The 18,965-nt window shown below is 52.1% G+C and overlaps 6 protein-coding genes across 6 annotated transcripts; 3 read left to right on the plus strand and 3 right to left on the minus strand.

Annotated features, from left to right (window-relative positions):
- Positions 1-12: 12 nt before the first annotated feature.
- On the minus strand, positions 13-2,184 carry CkaCkLH20_05410 (MFS drug transporter; the record flags this gene model as incomplete). Its single annotated transcript, XM_038888129.1, has 9 exons — positions 13-325; positions 376-429; positions 485-550; positions 608-965; positions 1,025-1,224; positions 1,285-1,460; positions 1,515-1,764; positions 1,819-1,952; positions 2,005-2,184. The coding sequence occupies 9 exons, from the start codon at positions 2,182-2,184 to the stop codon at positions 13-15; spliced, it is 1,731 nt and encodes a 576-aa protein (XP_038746605.1).
- Positions 2,185-3,434: 1,250 nt separating this feature from the next.
- Positions 3,435-5,318, plus strand: CkaCkLH20_05411 (cysteine synthase K/M: Cysteine synthase B; the record flags this gene model as incomplete). Its single annotated transcript, XM_038888130.1, has 5 exons — positions 3,435-3,820; positions 3,900-4,023; positions 4,080-4,170; positions 4,231-4,652; positions 4,716-5,318. The coding sequence occupies 5 exons, from the start codon at positions 3,435-3,437 to the stop codon at positions 5,316-5,318; spliced, it is 1,626 nt and encodes a 541-aa protein (XP_038746606.1).
- A 1,486-nt stretch (positions 5,319-6,804) lies between these two features.
- Positions 6,805-7,839, plus strand: CkaCkLH20_05412 (uncharacterized protein; the record flags this gene model as incomplete). Its single annotated transcript, XM_038888131.1, has 2 exons — positions 6,805-6,873; positions 6,940-7,839. 2 exons carry the CDS (start codon positions 6,805-6,807, stop codon positions 7,837-7,839), a joined length of 969 nt encoding a protein of 322 aa, XP_038746607.1.
- A 570-nt stretch (positions 7,840-8,409) lies between these two features.
- Positions 8,410-10,817, minus strand: CkaCkLH20_05413 (aminotransferase class I and II; the record flags this gene model as incomplete). Its single annotated transcript, XM_038888132.1, has 2 exons — positions 8,410-9,985; positions 10,042-10,817. The coding sequence occupies 2 exons, from the start codon at positions 10,815-10,817 to the stop codon at positions 8,410-8,412; spliced, it is 2,352 nt and encodes a 783-aa protein (XP_038746608.1).
- Positions 10,818-12,582: 1,765 nt separating this feature from the next.
- On the plus strand, positions 12,583-16,086 carry CkaCkLH20_05414 (cytochrome P450; the record flags this gene model as incomplete). Its single annotated transcript, XM_038888133.1, has 6 exons — positions 12,583-12,661; positions 12,720-12,800; positions 12,902-13,181; positions 13,234-14,089; positions 14,150-14,645; positions 14,711-16,086. 6 exons carry the CDS (start codon positions 12,583-12,585, stop codon positions 16,084-16,086), a joined length of 3,168 nt encoding a protein of 1,055 aa, XP_038746609.1.
- A 407-nt stretch (positions 16,087-16,493) lies between these two features.
- On the minus strand, positions 16,494-18,327 carry CkaCkLH20_05415 (uncharacterized protein; the record flags this gene model as incomplete). Its single annotated transcript, XM_038888134.1, has 5 exons — positions 16,494-16,542; positions 16,599-16,828; positions 16,884-17,435; positions 17,490-17,914; positions 17,967-18,327. 5 exons carry the CDS (start codon positions 18,325-18,327, stop codon positions 16,494-16,496), a joined length of 1,617 nt encoding a protein of 538 aa, XP_038746610.1.
- Between the last annotated feature and the right edge of the window lie 638 nt (positions 18,328-18,965).

The following is an 18,965-nucleotide window of genomic DNA, read 5'->3' on the forward strand; positions in this document are numbered from 1 at the left end:
GCCGAATGAAGGCTACTGGGCCTCACGCTTGGCTCCATCGGCCTCCTTGCGAGCCGCATCTTTCAAGTCCTTGTCATCGGGCCGGCTAAGCTCTACTTGCGGCATCAAGAACCATGCCACGAAGAAAGCCAACGCAGCAAGCCCCGCCATGACGAGGAAGATGATACGAAACGCCTTCCTGTAGCCAGGAAGAAGGACAGCTCTGGCTCTAGCCGCATCGGCCTCGGACATCTCCCCTAAGACATGCTGAGGGTTTGCGAGCAACTTCCTCGATTCATCGTCATCCAAGCCTAGCCCTGCTATGCTGCTAGCCAAGATATTGTTGCTGTTTCTGTCAGCATTGTGGCATACGCTAGTTGCCGAAGGTGAACTTACATGAGCGTGCCAGAAATCGCAAGACCTATTGTACTTCCAAGGTTCCTGATGAAACTGGAAACATGTTAGTATTCATTAATTCTTGAAACATCATTATCCTTCAACTTACTTGCGGAATGAGGTAACGACAGCCATATCCCTCCGGCTGACGCCAGCTTGGATTGCAATCAGGGCGCTATGCAACATGTCAGCAGAGGTTGGTATGATGTCTCGTGAGTCATGTTGAACTTACGGCTGAAGCGTGTTGCCAACTCCAGCACCGATGAGGAGAGAGTATCCGACTTGTTTGCCGACGCTGGAGTTCTCGTCAAGTGTCGACATCAATCCAACACCAACTGCCCACATAACCCAGCCGAGAAGGATGCACTCTCTGTAACGCCCGATCTTGTGGACAACGAGCCCAGACAGCGTACTGAACAGAGTTTGGGTCAAGGTGACGGGAAGCAACATAGCTCCGGCTTTCGTGGCGGAGTAGCCGTAGGCCAGCTGGTAGAATGCCGGGATGTAGTAGACCTGGACGACGAAGTTCCAGCCGTTGATGGCCATGGTGATGCAGGCGCCGTTGACGATCTTGGATTTGAAAATGTGCACTGGGGACGTATCATGATCAGCTCACGAAGCAGAACGATCGGGGTTGATGGATACGTACACGGCACAAGAGGAAAAATCGCGCCCTTCCACTGCCAGAGGACGAAGCCCACACAAACGAAGAATCCAACCACGATTGTGGCAATTACATGAGCTGAGTTCCATGGATACTCGCCGCCGCCCCATGTAAGACCGAGCATGAGAACTGCGGTACCGGCCAGAGCTAAGGCACTGCCGATGAAGTCAACCGCCTTCAACTTTCTGGCGTTGCACAACTTGTTAGCTTAGTCTCAGAGACAACGTGAATGAAGCTCAACGTACACCTTCCAGTCACCTTCAACCTTCCTCAAGGGCATGAAGAAGATGACGCAGAGAGTACACAGAAGGGTGAGAGGCATGTTCAGGCGGAAGATCCATCTCCAAGAGTCATGGGACTGCGAGGCCAGGGCACCACCGATGACGGGCCCGATACCGTTTGCAATCGCGACAACTGCTCCCTGTTGTGATCATTAGCTCAGTACCTGACGAATTAAGTCTCTCAGTGAACCTACCAGAATCCCCTGATACTTGCCCCTTTCCCTCAAAGGAACAACATCGCTGACAATCATCTGTGCCACGGTCATGAGCCCACCGCCTCCGATACCAGTCCAGGCCCGGAAGACAATGAGCTGCGTTCCCGTCGCAGCCACGGAAGACGCGAGAGAGCCGATGAAGAAGATCGCAAGACCGATGAGAAGAATCACTTTGCGAGACCAGATATCGGACAAGCGGCCATACAACAACTGTCCCGTAGTCGAAGTTCTATACCGCGATTGTCAGCATTTGGCCGACTCTTGGGTACTTCGCATCACTTACATGAAGTATCCACTGGCAATCCACGCAGTCTGGTTACTGGCGTTTAAGGCGTTGCCGACAATGTTCAAACTCGCGGCCAAGGTGGTTTGGTCCATGAGAGCCACGAGGTCGACACTGGCACAAGCCAGGAAGATCTAATCGCCAATGAGTTGTGAGCTAACGGTGACATACGACGTTTCGACTTACAGTGATGATGACCCTCGGACGAACATAGTTCGTCTGTTCGTTGAAGACAGGGCCGGTGCTCTTTTCGTCCTCCGACTGATTCAGCGTCTTACTGCCACTGTCAGACTTGGTCTCATCCGCTGTAGTTGGTACTTCAGTCCCTTGTGAAGGGAAGACTCCGCTCGACTGTTCGTCTTTCATGGTGTATGAATCTCCGACAACGAAGTTGACCGCAGATCTCCTGAAAAGATGGAAGGGAAGAAACTTCGCATGCGGCGGCTGAAGACACAAATGAAAGAACGACGAGTTGGGGACAGAAAAAGGGACTCCGGGATCGGTTTCCAGCATCGGAGACCGACTTTCTTGCTAGTGACCATCCGGGTGGCCGGCCAAATAAGCACCTTGAATGCTTGATGACGCTTTAGCGCGATGTAGGGGTCGACAACCCTGGTTTTTCGACCTTAAACTGCCGGATGCCAAGTTGAGACTATTTGCTGAAGCTCATGATCATCGTCGCGGTAAGTGGGTTTCAATCCTGGTCTGGAGGGTCTGATGCGCTGGGCAATCGACAGGGATTGGCATGGAAACAAGAACCCTTGTGGATGGCTCCCGTGAAACAAGCTCAACTGGAGATTGAACGGGAAAACCAGCTCAAACTCTCTCTATTGGAACGTCAACTAGCAGGGCTTTTATATATCTCTATCGAATCGAGTCGACTTTTGAATAATTAACTACGGCTACACGGCAGTTTTGCGATGTTTTGCGTCCAAAACTCAGCAATACGCTCGAACTCCAACGTTGCAACCTTCTCATAATGGACCTGCAGGAACCACAAGCGACGCGTCCCCCTTGCTGACCGACACTAGCCTCGCAAGGTGTCATGGAAGAGTCCCGAACGACCTTGATGGAACTTACGACGATCAATCATCTCCCAACGTTGCGTTTCGTGATGTCGACATTGCTGCGAATCGGAGCTAGGTTCTGAATTCCAGACCAATCATGTTTGGAAAGGAGACAACCTTTAGATGCTGAAGAAGGCAGGAGCCCGAGTTCCAATTATTCGCGCAAGTCATCTTTCCTCCAGGTTTCCAAATCAGGCATGATTTGACATGTTTTGAGACGACAACGTCAGGGACATGTCGTCTTCGTACATGTTAGCTCCATATGGGATTGAGAACATTTATGGCAATGTAACCTCACGGAGCTGGCTACTCTATTGTAATGTTAATCCGGTGTCTATGTACCCAGTAATGCTGAGTAGGCTCATATTGTATGCCCTGCGAACCGGGTATTGGTGAAAGCGGCTCAGATCCAACATCCAGCTATAAATCACCGGGAGCCGAAGCTTATTCTTATCAGATGTATCTCAACAGATACGCTTTCTTCAAGCAGGATCATCAAGCTTTTTCTTATTCTTAAACTCCGATATCTTCCACAGGGGTGTTTCAACAATGGCTGACCTGAGCCATCTTAACGTTTACAAAGGCCCCGATGCCGTCAAGAACTACTTTGACCCCGACATCGGTCCTCCGCTGCCTCTGGTCGAGATTCCGGACTGCCTCAACCCTTATCGCGATGATGGCGTTCGGATATACGCCAAGATGATGTCGATGCATCCTGCAAACAACGTCAAGGCCATGCCGGCGCTGAACTTGTTGCAGAACGGTGTTGTGCCCGGAAAGACCAAGACCATCGTGGAGTACAGTTCCGGCTCGACAGTCATTTCCATGTCGTTGGTGTCGAGAGTCTTCTACGGACAATCAGATGTCCGAGCCTACCTCAGCAACAAGACAAGTCAAGCTAAGCTACGACTGATGCAGTTCTTTGGTCTAGACATGTAAGTCTTCTCACTCTGGTCGACTTCCTTCCTTGAGTAAGTCTTGGTATATCAAGGGGCTAACGCAACTTCTTTGCAGCACACTGTTTGGTGGACCATCACAGCCCGAGCCTGCGGACGAGAGGGGCGGTATTCGTGCTGCCAAGGATATGGGAGAGAAGACGGGCACCGCTTTAAACCCGAACCAATACGAGAATGATGATGTGGGTGTCCACAAGAACATGAGGCGAGTTCAAGTGCTGACTTGGATATCCTACAGAACTGGAAGTCACATGTCCGCTGGACGGGACCCCAAATCCTCAAACAGTTGCCAGAGATTACACTTCTTTGCGCCGGAATGGGTACATCTGGTAAGTCGTTCTGCCATCGAGACTACATCGAAGTCCCATAAACTCACCGTTGCTTTGTAGGCACGATGACCGGTCTCGGTACCTACTTCAAGAACAACAAACCATCTGTTTACCGACTCGGTGTTTGCACGGCCCCAGGCGATCGTGTCCCGGGCCCTCGGTCGTTCGCACTCCTTCAACCTGTCGAATTCCCCTGGCGAGAGGCGGTTGACCATATCGAACATGTCGGTTCGCACGACTCCTACTCCATCTCTCTCGAGCTTTGCAGAGAAGGTATTGTCTGCGGCCCTTCATCCGGATTCAACCTCAAGGGTCTTTTCCAGTTCCTTGACCAGCGGAAAGCTGCCGGGACTTTGGCGGAATTGACAGGCGAGAACGGAGAGATTCACTGCGTCTTCGTCTGCTGCGACCTTCCATACCAGTACATCGATGAGTACTTCGCCAAGCTTGGACCTGAGCATTTCCCCCAGATCCACAACGAGGTGAGCACCCCAAGCTGCAAGAGTTGCGAGTCGCTCCGAGTCCACATTGCTGACGTTCAACAGGATCTCCAAAAGGTTGACCTCCACCGATATGATGAGGCCTGGGAGAAGGACCCCATGGATGCGTTCATGTACATTCCGCATACCACGATTACCCCGAACGAGCTGAACGAGAAGCTGCCCAGTACGCCCCGATATGTTGATACGAGCAGCTCCTCCCTTATCCCGCGACACGCAAACACCGTCATCATCGACCTGCGGCGCCAAGAAGACTATCAGACACTCCACATTCCTGGCTCTGAGAACATCCCCGTTGTGGAGTCGAAGGACTGGGAGCCCTTCTCCGACGCGAAGATTCTTGAGACTTTGTGGCTCAAACTTGAGGCGACTTTCGACAGCTCAAGCGAGATTGGAAAGAAGATGAAAGAGCATCGCCAGAAACCCATACTGCTGCTCTGCTACAACGGCAACAATGCTCGAGTCGCAGCCAGCGTTCTACGAAACAAGGGATTCGAGGCAGAGTGCGTAAGAGGAGGCTACCGAGCACTTGAGTCGTTGCAGCAGGATGGGCAGGCGAACAAGCCCACGATTCTCTCGAAAACGAATCGGAGCGTCCATGTCGAGGAGCTCGCGGCGAACGAGGAGAATTACTTGAAGTTGGTATGAAACGTGTTTACGAGATTAAGGAACAGCAATAGCACAAGATAACCATGAAGATCATTTCCTTACAAAGTCCTTTTACCATATTGAATGGTGATTCAACAGTTGAATACGAGAAGTGATTCACGACCACGCATGCTGACATGACTGATGTTCACTCGGCCCTCCTTAAACCTTGGTATCCAAGCCCGGGACGAGCTTTGGCTGCTTCAAATCCCTCGTGGTGGATTGTCGTACGAAGCCAAGTCCTCAGGTGAGTCAATGCAGGTGAGCCTCAATCAGGTTCTCGACCGTCAACCGTCAACCGTCAACCGGATTCCCGCCACCCCGTCCTTCCGTGTGGAATGGTGGCTCTTACACGTCCCAGGCTGAGCTTTCAGCTAGGCTTGTCGGCAGGGTGTTCTGGAATGGACGCTAACTTATAAAAGACCAAACTTGTTCCCTTTTGACTCTAACGCGCATGTAAGGCTACCGAGGGAGGGCAAGCGGGATTGGTGGTTCAACCTCTCACAGTCTATGACCCGTCCCCACGTGCCGGAGTTGTCTCCGTATCCAGGCATCATCAGGATGATTGACACATGGTTGAAAGGTTTCCCGACTATTGAGTCAGCATTCTGGGTATCGCACAAATGCTACGTGAAGTCCGTTCCTTGATTCTTGATGACGACTCGCTTGTTGAAGCATTTTGTTGAGTGACCAAAAAGCTCCTGTGTAGTTCTCCCCATTCAAGGGCACTCTCCAGAATTCTCAAACACAACTGGCGTTTTCACTTCTCAGTTGCCGGGCGAAGCCAGCCACGAGGAGGCTTAACCCACCTCGACTGGGATCGTCAGACCTTGAGACAAGGGAGGACGCCCGGGAAGGGCCCGCTTCCCCGGCCACGCTCCGTTAGCTCACCAACCACCCACTCCGTCCGGATGCCGCCGGCCCGCATACCATATGTTGGGTCATCTTATGAGAAGAGAGATCAACTGAAGATGAAATCTCACGTTCATAACGGGAACCTGCGAGGGCCGTGTCGGCATCTATCTGGATACACAGTCAGCTTCCCTGATCTACAGGGGTAACTGCCCAGAATATAGAATAACACAACACGGATAAAATCAGCCGAACGGTTGAGACTTTGCTTCTCAAAGTTGCTGTCAGAATAACCCCATGTCTTACTCTTGTTCTTACTATTTCGGACAAAACGAGTTCTGCTGCGTGGGAAGAAACGCCCTCAACATTTGCCAGCCGTTTCATCCTACCAGACTGGAATGCCGTTGTCTGAGGCTTCACGAAGGCTCCGGCTTACGGTCTTTGAGCCATCGACCAGACGTTTACCTTGAGAATGAGCAGCACGAATGCTACTTCGATAAACTATATAAACCGGTGCCTCCAAACTCTTTTCAATATCCAGTTCATCATCACAACAGCATCATTCACTCACTACCTAAGCTTCATTCAACTCTTCAGTCAACTCAAGCCAATCACCATTCGCTCTTCAATCATCATGAAGTCCCAAGTCTACATCGCCGCCGCCGCCGCAGCATTCGGTCTTGCGGATGCTCAATGCAACGCTGTAGGTTCCAACTTGATGAACACTGAAAGCTCGCTATGGATGACAGTATACTGACTTGCGAAACAGAACAACTGTGCCAGAGCCGTCACAGGAACTCGTCACGGACCGGCCACTCAGGCTTTGCGCCGAGCCGACTGCTCCTCATACCAGAGGACCACTTACACTATCTTCTCTAACACCGAATCGATCATTCTCACCACCTTGTCTTCAACTTTCACACGCACCGTCGCTCCTACTACGGTCACGGTCACCACCACGGTCACGCCTTTTGTTCTCCCGACCGTAACCATCGACTTCCCCGAGCCCCCCGTCATCACCGCTTTCTCTGAACCGGAGCGCCGTGACCTCGGTGACCTCGACGCTCGGCAATTGGTTCCCAGCTTCAAGCCCATTCCGTTCTACGCATCTGCTTGTGATGGCTCCTTAGCCTACAAGAGTGCTTGCTCATGCTGGGGTATCACGGCCACGGCCACCTTCATCACTCTGCCCGGAACTACCACCGTCAGCCGCACATCTTACGACTATGACTACATCACGATTGTTGACACTACCGGAATTACGACTACCACCCTTCGCATCACATCCACCCCTTCGGTCAGCGCCTCATCGAGCGACGAAGCCTCTCCAAGCCAGACCATTTCCTCCCTCGAGCCCTCTGTCACTTCCGAGAGGTCATCTTTCATTCCAACAGACGAGCCCACCTTCACATCAAGCGAGGAACCCTCCGCTACTCAGACCGACGATGAGGCTTCCTCCACTCAGACCGAGGAACCATCTGCCACGGAGACCGACGAGCCTACTTCCTCGGCTGATGAATCCTCATCCATCACCACACCTCCTACAACCTTGGTCACCAGCGTTGTCTCTGCGACTTCGGAAGACTCCTCTTCTACGGCAGACGAGAGCTCCGACGGGGGAATCGTGATTACCCTGCCTTCGCCCCTGCCTACGCTGACGATCATCTAAACCAAACCACTGATGAAGTCTCTATCTCTTGCACTGCCGGGCCCGAAATTTGCACCCAGCACTATCAGAGACGATTCCCCCCACACTCCTTTGACCCTCTAGTCTCAGGCTTTTGCACTTGCACCTACGCCAACCTGATCCGCGGAGAGGGCTTCAACGCGGAGCCTTAAGATGCTGGCATCGAACCGGCGTGATGTTTGGCCTTCGGGCCATTTCATACCCACACTCGCTTACCAAACAACTGTGTTTTCATCTGGTGGAAGAGTTGACTAGTTGGAATCTACAATAAATGAATTCACTATTAAACACCGTCCCGTTGAATGACCCCGGTGAACATGATCATGAATGAATCTTCCAACCAGCTATCTTATCTCAAACGAAACTTAAAAGGTTAGATACATGAGCTAACTGATTCAACTGATTGGAAGTCATTCTGCCTTGCGCCAACAGTCATGATTAGAAGTGGGAGCATTGAGATTCGATTAAGTAAACAAAATACGATAGATACGGTGAAGACCTCAACTCCAAATCCGTCCCCCACGCTTCGCTTGAATGCCCAAGTTTGAGTGATTACTCGGTTGACAGATTCCACTCCAATGCCGCGCGCAACATGTCCATGACGAAAGGTGGTGGCGAAGTTGTAAACATGTACCCTCTACTGGTGTATCGCAACTCTCTGATCAGGCTTTCAGGGCCAGTGAGGAAGCCCGCCGGCAGCCCGAAGATGCGGTTGAAAGAACCACAAACAAGGACGTGGATGTTTGACCTGGAAGGGAATGAGATGAGTTCCCGGGGGTTCAAATAGTGAGAGGTGCAGTGAAGAAGAATAGTCATGGAAGATTCGGGTCCAGTAATGGTGGCAATCTCATCCAGGACGTTGGAAAGCAAGTGGTGTGCTGAGTCTTCGCCGACTCGAACATAGACAGTAAGGCAAAGTCTCTGATTGGTGCGTGAAAGCCTTCTGACCTGTTGGACAAGTTGGAATAAATCGATGTAGCCCATCAACGTAGTGGCATCCTTTTTCGGGGCCATCACGAGTCCATCACGAACAAACTGGCTCACGCCCCTCTCAAAGAGCAAGTAGTGCTGGTTGTACCCCAGAAGAGGCCTTGAAAGAGCAGCGATGGTCGAAGCGAGTCCTATGGAGGAATCCGCGTAAGTCAGCCCAGCCTCCATACCAGTTGCTCTGGCGATGAGATTCTCCACGGCCAAGTGAGGCGGAAAAGTGCCACAGATCCAGCGAGCTCCACCGGCGCCAATGCCGTACTGCAGCCGGGACTTGTGACCGATCTCGAGAATCTGAGAACCGCAGGTGTTGTCGAATCTTTCCCTCTGAAGGCTCGTCGGGCTGGCAGTGGCGTCCATCTTGATCAAGCCTCGAACCCAGTCGAAAGACTTGGCGGCTTCGTCTGGGTCCTCTTCAACCGTGAAGGAATCGGTACTCGTCTTGAAAAGAAACCGGACTGTACCGGGCGATCTGCACATGCCAACGCTAACAGCCGCACGAATGACTGCTTCGATCAGTCGGTTGACTTCGTCATCCGTGAAGTCAGCGGAGAGGTTGATGCGGACTCTGCTCTCCCAGAAGGGAACGGCTGGAGTGCAGACAGGCGTGGCGAGGAGTCCAGCAACACGCAGGGCGTAGGACAACTTGGCTGATACGCTAGGCCTGCCGGTGTAGACCGGAAGTACCGGAGTGCCGACGTCTCCGTAGACGAAGATACCGAAGCGCTCCAGCTCCTCACGACAGAAGCGAGATATCTCGGCGAGTCGTTGCAAGCTTCGGCTGATTCTTGCAGGTTGTCCGAGAACCCAAAGGGTCTGCACCATGGTAGAGCTTGGGAGGGAGACATTCTCCTTCTCGGCGAGGTTCTCGATGCGTTCTCTTATCGTCTGTTCGAACTGGGACGTTCCAACAATGATACCACCGATACCACCAACAGCTTTGGAAAGAGTTCCGGTCCGAATGTCGATGAGGTCCCAAGGGAGGGTGCTCTCTGGGTGGTGATCGTTCCAGTACTCAAGGCATCCTCGACCGGTCTTGCCAATAGACAGAAACGAATGGGCCTCATCGCAGTACAATGTAAAGTTGTATTCCTTCTTCAATCGGTGAATATCATCAAGAGGGGGAACGTCACCTTCCATACTATCAGACAGGTTAGTGGCGATGCGAATGTTAGTCGGCTGTTAGAGTGCACTTACCTGTATAGACCTTCAATAGCGACGATAATGTTATCCGTACCATCAACACATCCACTCAAGAGCGTCTCCAAGTGGTCCATATTGTTGTGCTTGAACTTCCACAGGTTGGGACAGATGCCGAGAAAGACACCCGTGAACATGGAGTTGTGGCAGTTCTCGTCCATGATAACAATGGTAGCGCAGTCGACGAGTGCCGGGAGTGCGATGTAATTGGAACCATATCCCGTACTCGTGGTGAAGCAAAAGTCGGCGTCGAGAAATTTGGCGATGGCTTGATGTGTTTCGTCTCGAAGGAAGGGAACGGCTTCGCTCTCGGAGACGGGCAGCATCTCAAGACACAAACGCTGGAGCCTCTCGGCCTCGGCGGTGGCCTTGTAGAAGCCGGCATAGTTGTGCGAGGCGCCATTCACCAGCTTCGTCGCGGATCCGAACGCGTCGCGGGCCTCAACACGACCGAGGCACTGCGTCAAAAGAACTCGGTAGTTGGAACCCCACCAGTTGAAAAGGGGCTCGACGTAGTTGTATGCGAAGAGTCCCTTCTGAGAGATGGGCTTGCGAGCTGCGTTGCGCTCACTCAAGAGAACTCGGAGCCGAGTAAGAGCCAGGCGAACCAGTTCTCTCACTTTCTGAGTGCTTCCGACGTGAGGAGGACGGCGCGACTTGACAGAGACGAGACTTGATGTCGTGCTCGTTGAGAGAGTTGAGAAAGTTCTCCGGCGTTCCGATTCCCCAGCCACGGCGGAGATGGAAACCACAACGGCCTTAGTGTCTCCCATGTCAGTTTGACGTGTTCAAAACGACACAGCCTCAAATCTAGGCGTGAATCTGGCAAGGGTTCGTTAGACTTGGAAAGGGGAAGATAGGGGGTTGAGGCGTGAGATGTGTGAACGAGGGTAGCGATCGTCGATTGGAAAGAGAAGCGAGAGATGACCTCACGGAAGCAGGGCGGCTTTTCTAATCATCGTGAGATGACTTGCATCGCAAGTCTGGCAAACTTGAACTAGTCCGATGGGCATGCCGTTGGCTTGGCGGTCAACATAATGGAGAGGCGGGAGCGAGCACGGGGGCCACCAACATGGAGACATGCAAATCACCGCACGAGACCCGGGTCTCCAGTTCGGTTGTCAGCATCAAGCGTCGAACCGGCGGCAATTCTTCCCCTCCATTTCGCCTTCCACTTCTGTATTCCTCTCCATCATCTCTCATCCCTCGTCCTGCGTGCATTGCGTCCCTTAGGCCCTCGTGAGCGATTTCGACCCATTTGGAAAGATCTGTTATTGAAACTGCGACACCAGTGCGCCCGTTGGCCTGATTCTGCGGGGGTAATGCGGTTGTTGGAAAAAGAGGAGTTGTGCGGTTGACGATGGAATTGTTTTTGACAAAGTATCATGAGCTCAGGAGAATTAGACAAGTACAACGAGAGCATCTGGCGGAGGTTTTGTATGAGGGATTTGTCTTGGCGGCGCAGTGGGTTGGGGTTGATTTCCAATGTCTCGTACGCAGCGGGCGTTTTGTTGCATGGAGACCAAGCTTTTTTTGGCCGTCGTTAGTTTCGTCGGATAATTCTCTCAATCCCATTCGCTGATCAACTCCTTGTCCTACTTCGTGTCTGGGGTAAAGGCAAGGCCGTTGTGCGCATATGCAGTGCGGTATTAATCTCCTACCCTTTTCCCAGCTTTGACGGCAGTCTGTCCCATGCGGGATGCACTAGACAGAAGCTCGCCGTGTATCAGGAGGCCTCTTGGATGTAAACAATCCTCAGACCAGCAACGCAAGTGTACTTGTCACATGGCAAAATCCATCAGTCAGATACCTCGACTATCGTGCTGTTTGACCAGCACAGCCACCTTTCTGCTCTGCTTACGGTGGAGATGTTGTACAAGATGCAATGCGGTGTTTTGTTCCTCTCGCACGCGGCGGTTGTTGATTTCCCGGACGCGCGCAACCAACCACCCATCCCCAGTTGTCATCACGGCAGATGTTCTGGATTAGGATATCGGCCTGAGTCCGCGATGCCCACCGAGGTCGTATCGTCGAGGATCTTTTGATGAAAGTTTCAATGAATTCCTATCATCGCAACGGACAATCTGAGTCATTGCCGTGGACTTTCCTGTGACCATCGTGAAAGTTACAATAGTTCCATGCGTCGGTGATGGAGCGGTGAGAAATTTGTTCTTCGCGAAAGCGGCATTTTGACTTTTCTTTACAGGTCATGGGTCGAATGCTTGAGGGAAATATTGCACGGACCTGGGTGGGAATATCATCAAATCTCCCTCGAGATGACAGCAAAGATGCGGATCTGGTAGAAGATCTTGCTTCCGGGGCAAGAACGAGAGACTTCGATGATTAAATCAGAAGGGCCACGTGGAAAGACTTTCGGGATTTGAAGCGATTGACTTCTTGGTATTCTGATTCTCAACCTTGAGTCCTCATCTGTTGGAAACGATCGAAGACTTCTGCACTTCGCCGTTCTGGCTCAGAAGATCTTCCAAACCACCAAGCCCACATACGGAACAGCCTTCTGATTCAATATTAATCACCATGGACAGAGATCCAAGCATCAAGTCAGAAGCCACGAAAGCTTTCCCGTGCACCATCTATCCAATACCAGGACCACGGCGTACGTTACCTGCGTTGACACATGGGTATGGATGGAGGATGACTGAGCGTTTTCTTAGCATTGCCGCTCCTTGGGAACATTCTGGACATCGATCTTGTCAGCCCCCTCGACTCATTGATCAAATTGGTCGGGAAGTATGGTGAGTAGATTTTGTGTTGACTCTGTTCTTGCCTCTGTTATCGACCTGATTTCGACTCTGCTCTCAATCCTGTTCTTTGAGTATTCACATGCATACTATAGGTCCTATTTTCTCCTTGACCTTCGCTGGTAAGAGGGAAATCACAGTATCGAGCCGCGAACTCGTAGAAGAACTCTCCGATGAGTCCAGGTTCTGCAAATTGGTTACCAGCGGTGTTGAGACCATGCGAGCCGCCGCCGGCGACGGCCTTTTCACGGCCCAACACAATAACCATACTTGGGGTGTGGCCCATCGCATTCTCATGCCAGTGTTCGGCCCCCTGAAGATTAGGAGCATGTTTGATGAGATGAACGACCTTTCTGAACAGCTTTGCCTCAAATGGTTTGTGGTCCTCTCCTGTTCCACCACAACCCTCCCGACTGACACTGGCCAGGGCTCGCCTGGGTCCATTTGTACCTATTGAAGTGGCAGATGACTTTACTCGTCTGACGCTAGACACCATCGCACTCTGTTCCATGGACTATCGCTTCAACAGCTTTTACCTGGATAAGAAGACCCACCCTTTCGTCGAGAGCATGATCGCCGTCCTTGGCGAAGCCGACTTGCAGGCAGTGCTTCCTGACTTCGTCAGCCTGTTCCGACCTAGAGCAATGTCGCGATTCAGGAAGCACATCGAGCAGATGCAGAGCACGTGTCGAGAGATCATTGCGCAACGACGCGCTTCACCCATCAAAGACCAGAGCAACGACCTCCTCAACGCCATGCTCAACGGGCGTGATCCTGAGACCGGCGATTCACTAAGCGAAGAGGCAATCGTGCACAACATCATCACATTCCTGGTGGCAGGTCATGAGACCACGTCGGGCCTCTTGTCATTCGCCATCTACTATCTCGTGGAACATCCAGAAGAGCTGCGGAAAGCCCGGGAGGAAGTCGACCGGGTCATCGGCGAAGGACCTATTAACGTTCAGCATCTGCAACAGCTGCCATTCCTGGACTGCGTCTTTAGGGAGACCTTGCGGCTTATGCCCACTGCACCTGGGTACTACGTCACTCCCTTCAAGGACGAGATCGTCGGTGGCCAGTATCTCGTCAGGCCTGGCGAAGCCCTGTGTGTTCTCTTGCATACACTGCACCGCGACCCTGATGTCTGGGGCCCAGATGCAGAGGAATTCAAGCCTGATAGGATGAGGAATCTCGACGATATTCCAAACCATGCCTGGAAGCCTTTCGGAAATGGGATGCGAGGCTGTATTGGAAGAGTCTTTGCTTGGCAGGAGGCTCAGCTTGTAAGTCGGAGTACCATCTGAGATGTATTCTCATTTGCTGACTTGACACTCCAACAACAGGTCATTGCGATGCTTCTGCGCAACTTCGACATGAAGAAGGATGATCCAGACTATGAGCTCAAGGTCAAGCATCTTCTTACAATCAAACCTGCTGGCTTCAAGGTGCGTGTAAGGTTGAGGGACGACAAGCGACCAACCGACTTCCTCAAGAGTTTGAGATCTCGATCAACAGAGAGCACTATTGCTTCTCAACAGGTCCACAGGAACCAAGGCGCTGCAGAAGGCAGACAGATGCTGATCTTGTACGGTTCTGATACTGGCACATGCGAAGCTTTATCGCAACGCCTGGCCGCGGAGGCTTCCTCGAAAGGCTTCAGTCCTACGATGATGTCCATGAATGATGCAGTTGGCAAGCTGCCCAAAGATGTGCCTGTTCTCATCATCACTGCGTCTTACAATGGTTTGCCATCTCGAGACGCGTCGAAGTTTGTTTCATGGGCTCAGACTCTCCATCCTGGAGATCTGGAAGGCGTTCAATATGCCGTTTTTGGGTGTGGTAAGCTTGACGTGCCTTTTTTTCAGGCCTGTCCTCTGACTTCATGCTGACTTACATCTCTTCAGGCCACAGAGACTGGCCTGCCACTCTGTTCAAAGTACCAATGGCTTTGGACACCATGATGGACGCAGCCGGAGCTAAGAGGTTGACCCACCTTGGCACTGCGGATACGGCTACCACCGACGTGTTTTCGGCCCTCGAGGACTGGCTTGAGAATCATTTTTGGCCAAAGATGCTAGACGGCCCGCAAGAGTTTGACGTCAACCACGGCACTGACGTGGACATCGAAGTCACTTACGAGCCTCCGTCCCATGCAACCACGCGCAGCGGCTTCGTTACAGCTGTGGTTCAGGGCACCTGTGTGCTGTCGTCCAAAGGGGCTTTGCCAAAGAGGCATCTTGACCTCAAGCTTCCCGACCATGTCTCGTACGAAGCCGGCGACCACCTTCAAGTTCTGCCAATGAACGACCCTCAACTTGTTCAGAAGGCTTTATCTCGGTTCAACTTGAGCGGCGACACACGTCTCACAATCACCTCTTCAACCGGGCGTTCTCTTCATGTCCCAGCGAACACGCCGGTCACTGCTTGGGACCTGTTCTCCTCTGTGCTTGAGCTGTCACATGCTGCGACTCCCAAAGACATACGGATCCTGGCAGACGTAGCTACTATAGAAGATACGCGTGCGACGTTGAGAACTCTATCAACTCAGTCAGCAGCACCTGGCACTCGAGATAAGCGTGTTACTGCTCTCGACTTGATGCTCACATTTCCTGACATCAAGTTGGATCTTTCGGTCTTTCTCCTCATGCTTCCTCAGATGCGGCCTCGAACCTACTCGCTGTCTTCGACCCCTGGCTGGCAAAAGCGTCACGCAACGCTGACCTACACTGTCGAGGACAAGGGTGTTGCGTCGAACTATCTCGCTTCTCTGCTGGAAGGGGATGTTCTTCAAGTCTCACCGCTACCATCAACAGCAAACTTTTCCCTTCCATCGCCAGCTGTCCAGGCAAACACACCAATTATCATGATCGCAGCAGGAACTGGTCTCGCTCCTTTCAGAGGTTTCATTCAGGAGCGCGCATTGCTCCATCGTTCCGGCCAGGACCTAGCACCCGCTTTGCTATTCTTTGGGTGTCGGGCTTCCGATCTTGACGACCTTTACCGAAACGAGCTTGATGAGTTTGAGTGTGAAGGGGTTGTCATGGTTCATCGCGCATTTAGCCGTCAGGCGACTTCGTCTTACAAATATGTCATGGATCAACTGCGAGATCACATAGAAGAGATATCCGACTTGTCGAATGATGGCGCAAAGGTCTATGTATGTGGCGCAAAGAGGGTTGCGGATTCTGTGTTGGAGATTTTGGAGCCGATACTTGCTGCTGGCAATCTGGAGGGGAAGCAGATCCCAGACGGCCGTTACGTGGTTGAAATCTTCAACTAGCTTGTATGGAATTCAATAGCTAGAATTTCAGGTAATCCCTTTTGGGCCAGAAGGTGTCCCTTGCTGCCGCGACTGCATTCGGCAACGAAACACTCGGGTGGTTCCGAATCATTTCCGTACATGAGAAATGGTACTTAGAGGAAGGTCGTCAACGCATAATGAAAGCTGCCAGGCTCGCCGGCTTTCGATTGCAAATCTAGTCTGTTAGGGAATGAACAGCAATCGTGGTCAAGACATGCTGTTAGAAGTTACTTCACGTAGATGGTATTGCCTTTCTCCGGGCGTCATCAAAAGACCTAGTGGTCATGAAATCGTTTCCATTCGCTCATCTATGTTGCCCTATTGAAAAATTTATAGGGCCATCGTATCTAAAGAGTCCAAACCAATACACCGCTGAACTTTAGTCATCACAACTTCCCCGAAGGACTAAGAGACGTAATCTCGTCATAGAGCAACCTGAGAGTCCATTAGCGATGTTCTCCAATGTTACCTCAAATACGAGGGGTCCTTACGTCGTCACAAAGTTGGCGTAGTCTTCACCTGTCACCTGCGGTCGTAGGTACTTTGCCGCCAGCTCGAACTTGTTGTTCGCCGGGGCAGAACCGGCAAGTTCTTTGGTGAGTTGGTCCAGAGTGTTGAGCACGTAGGCCTTGTCGATCTTGTTGCCTTCAGCGGTGCTGGCACCATGCTTGACCCATTGCCAGATTTGCGTGCGCGAAACTTCAGCCGTGGCAGCATCCTCCTGTAGACTTATTAGTAAAATGAGCCTTCTGAACAAGCTGCCCGCTTTTACTCACCATCAGATAGTTGATGGCGCTGCATCCGACGCCGCGCAGCCAGCCCTCCATGTAAGCCAAGGTAATGTGTAAGTTCTTCTTCACGCCATCGTCCGTGATCTGTCCGGGAACAACGGGGTTGAGAAGGTCGTCACGTGTGACATCGACCTCAGGCCGCACGAACATCTGGTTCGCCGTAGGCATGTGCTCGTTGAACACTTCGCTCGCGATTGAGGCCAGCGCGGGGTGAGCAACCCAGGTACCGTCGTGTCCCGCCTTGACCTCACGAAGCTTATCCGCGCGAACGCTGTCCATCGCCTTTGCGTTGGCAGCGGGATCGTCCTTCCGTGGGATGAGAGCAGCCATGCCGCCCATCGCGTGAACTCCGCGGCGGTGACATGTGCTGATCAGAAGCTTCACGTAGGCGTCCATGAACGGCACGGTCATGGTGACGTCGGAGCGGTCGGGGAGGATGAAGCCGGGGCGGTTGCGGAAGCGCTTGAGGAAGGTGAAGATATAGTCCCATCTGCCGCAGTTCAGACCGGAGCTATGGTCTCTGAGCTCGTAAATGATCTGTGGCTATAATCAGTAACTAACAAAGGAAAAGAATGTGAATGCAGAGTTTACCTCGTTCATTTCGAACACCGCGCTAATGGTCTCGATCAGCACCGTGGCCCTAATTGTGCCCCGGGAAATGCCGATATAGTCCTGAGCCGTGTTGAACACGTCGTTCCATAGTCTGGCCTCGAGATGTGACTCCATCTTGGGCAAATAGAAGTAGGGACCAGTTCCTCTGGAGATGAGCTCCTTAGCATTGTGGAAGAAATACAAGCCAAAATCGAAGAGAGCCCCGGACATGGGCTGGCCGTCAACTGTGAAGTGGTTCTCGTCCAAATGCCAACCGCGGGTCCGGCAAATCAAAGTCGGCAGTGTGCGATCAGTCCTAAGCTTGTACTCCTTTCCGCCGAGCTTGAAGTCAACTTGGCGGCGAATCGCATCATACAAGTTGGCCTGACCCTGAATCATATTTTCCCAAGTCGGCGCATTTGAATCTGGACCAAGGTAAGCAAAATGCCATGCGTTGAGAGACAACGAAATGCACACCTTCGAAATCAGCCATGTAGGCCCATACATCAGAGTTGAGCGCGTTCACAACCATTTTGCGATCTGTGGGCCCGGTAATCTCGACTCTGCGATCAACAAGGCCAGGTGCGGGTGGTGCACCCTTCCAGTTGTTGTCATCGCGAATGTGCTTGGTTTCGGGGAGAAAATCGGGTAGTCTGCCCTGGTCGGTCTCAATTTGGCGCTGTTCTCTCAATTGAAGTAGGCGTCTGCGGGTTGGCTCGAAACTGCGGTGGAGGATAGACAGAAACTTAATCGCCTCCGGTGTGAGAATCAGGCGGGAAGCATCATTGCTTGCACCGAGTACGGCAACGCCGTTTGAGCTGGAGTTGGACTGAGACATTGGGAGCTTTCTGCGGTGTTCGTCTATGATAATTTGGTCAAGTGCCACTGTTCACAGCAGTATGAAAAGGTGATGTAACATGATCTTAAGTATATATGAGGCTTTTCGAGCTTTCTCCGATCGTAGCTCGGCTATCATCCGTTGAGTTTTCCATCATTCGTGGTAGAGCTCGGGTGTCTTCCGATGGTGTTGAAGTGCGGCAGTGAGACTTATTGTCCAGCTCGGCCCGATACCCGAGAGGTGCGGATGCCGTCCGATTGGCCTATCGAATCGCAAAGACGTCTTTCCAGATTACCGACGGCCAAATGGAAAGCTTCTGATTCATGCGGCACACCAATCAGACGTTAAAACCCCAACTTCATGTTTCCGGAGAAAAGGGTATAAGTCGGATATGCCGTTGTGGCAATGAATGTTGCTAATTAGACTTATCATGATCCGAATCCACCCGGTGCCATCATCTTCTCCAACTCGGCCCAATCCAGCTGGTCAACTCCCGTAAGCGGTAGCGTCGGATCGTTGAAACTCGCGTAAATACCCTCGGCCTCCAGACTGAATTCCTGGCCAAGGCTTCCGTTCAAATCCAGCCCGAAAAGCTGGTCAGGGTCATAAGATTCCGCCGATTCTGTGCCAAACATCTC

This window comes from Colletotrichum karsti (assembly GCF_011947395.1).
Source record: "Colletotrichum karsti strain CkLH20 chromosome Unknown Scaffold15, whole genome shotgun sequence".
NCBI classification, from domain to species: Eukaryota; Fungi; Ascomycota; class Sordariomycetes; order Glomerellales; family Glomerellaceae; genus Colletotrichum; species Colletotrichum karsti.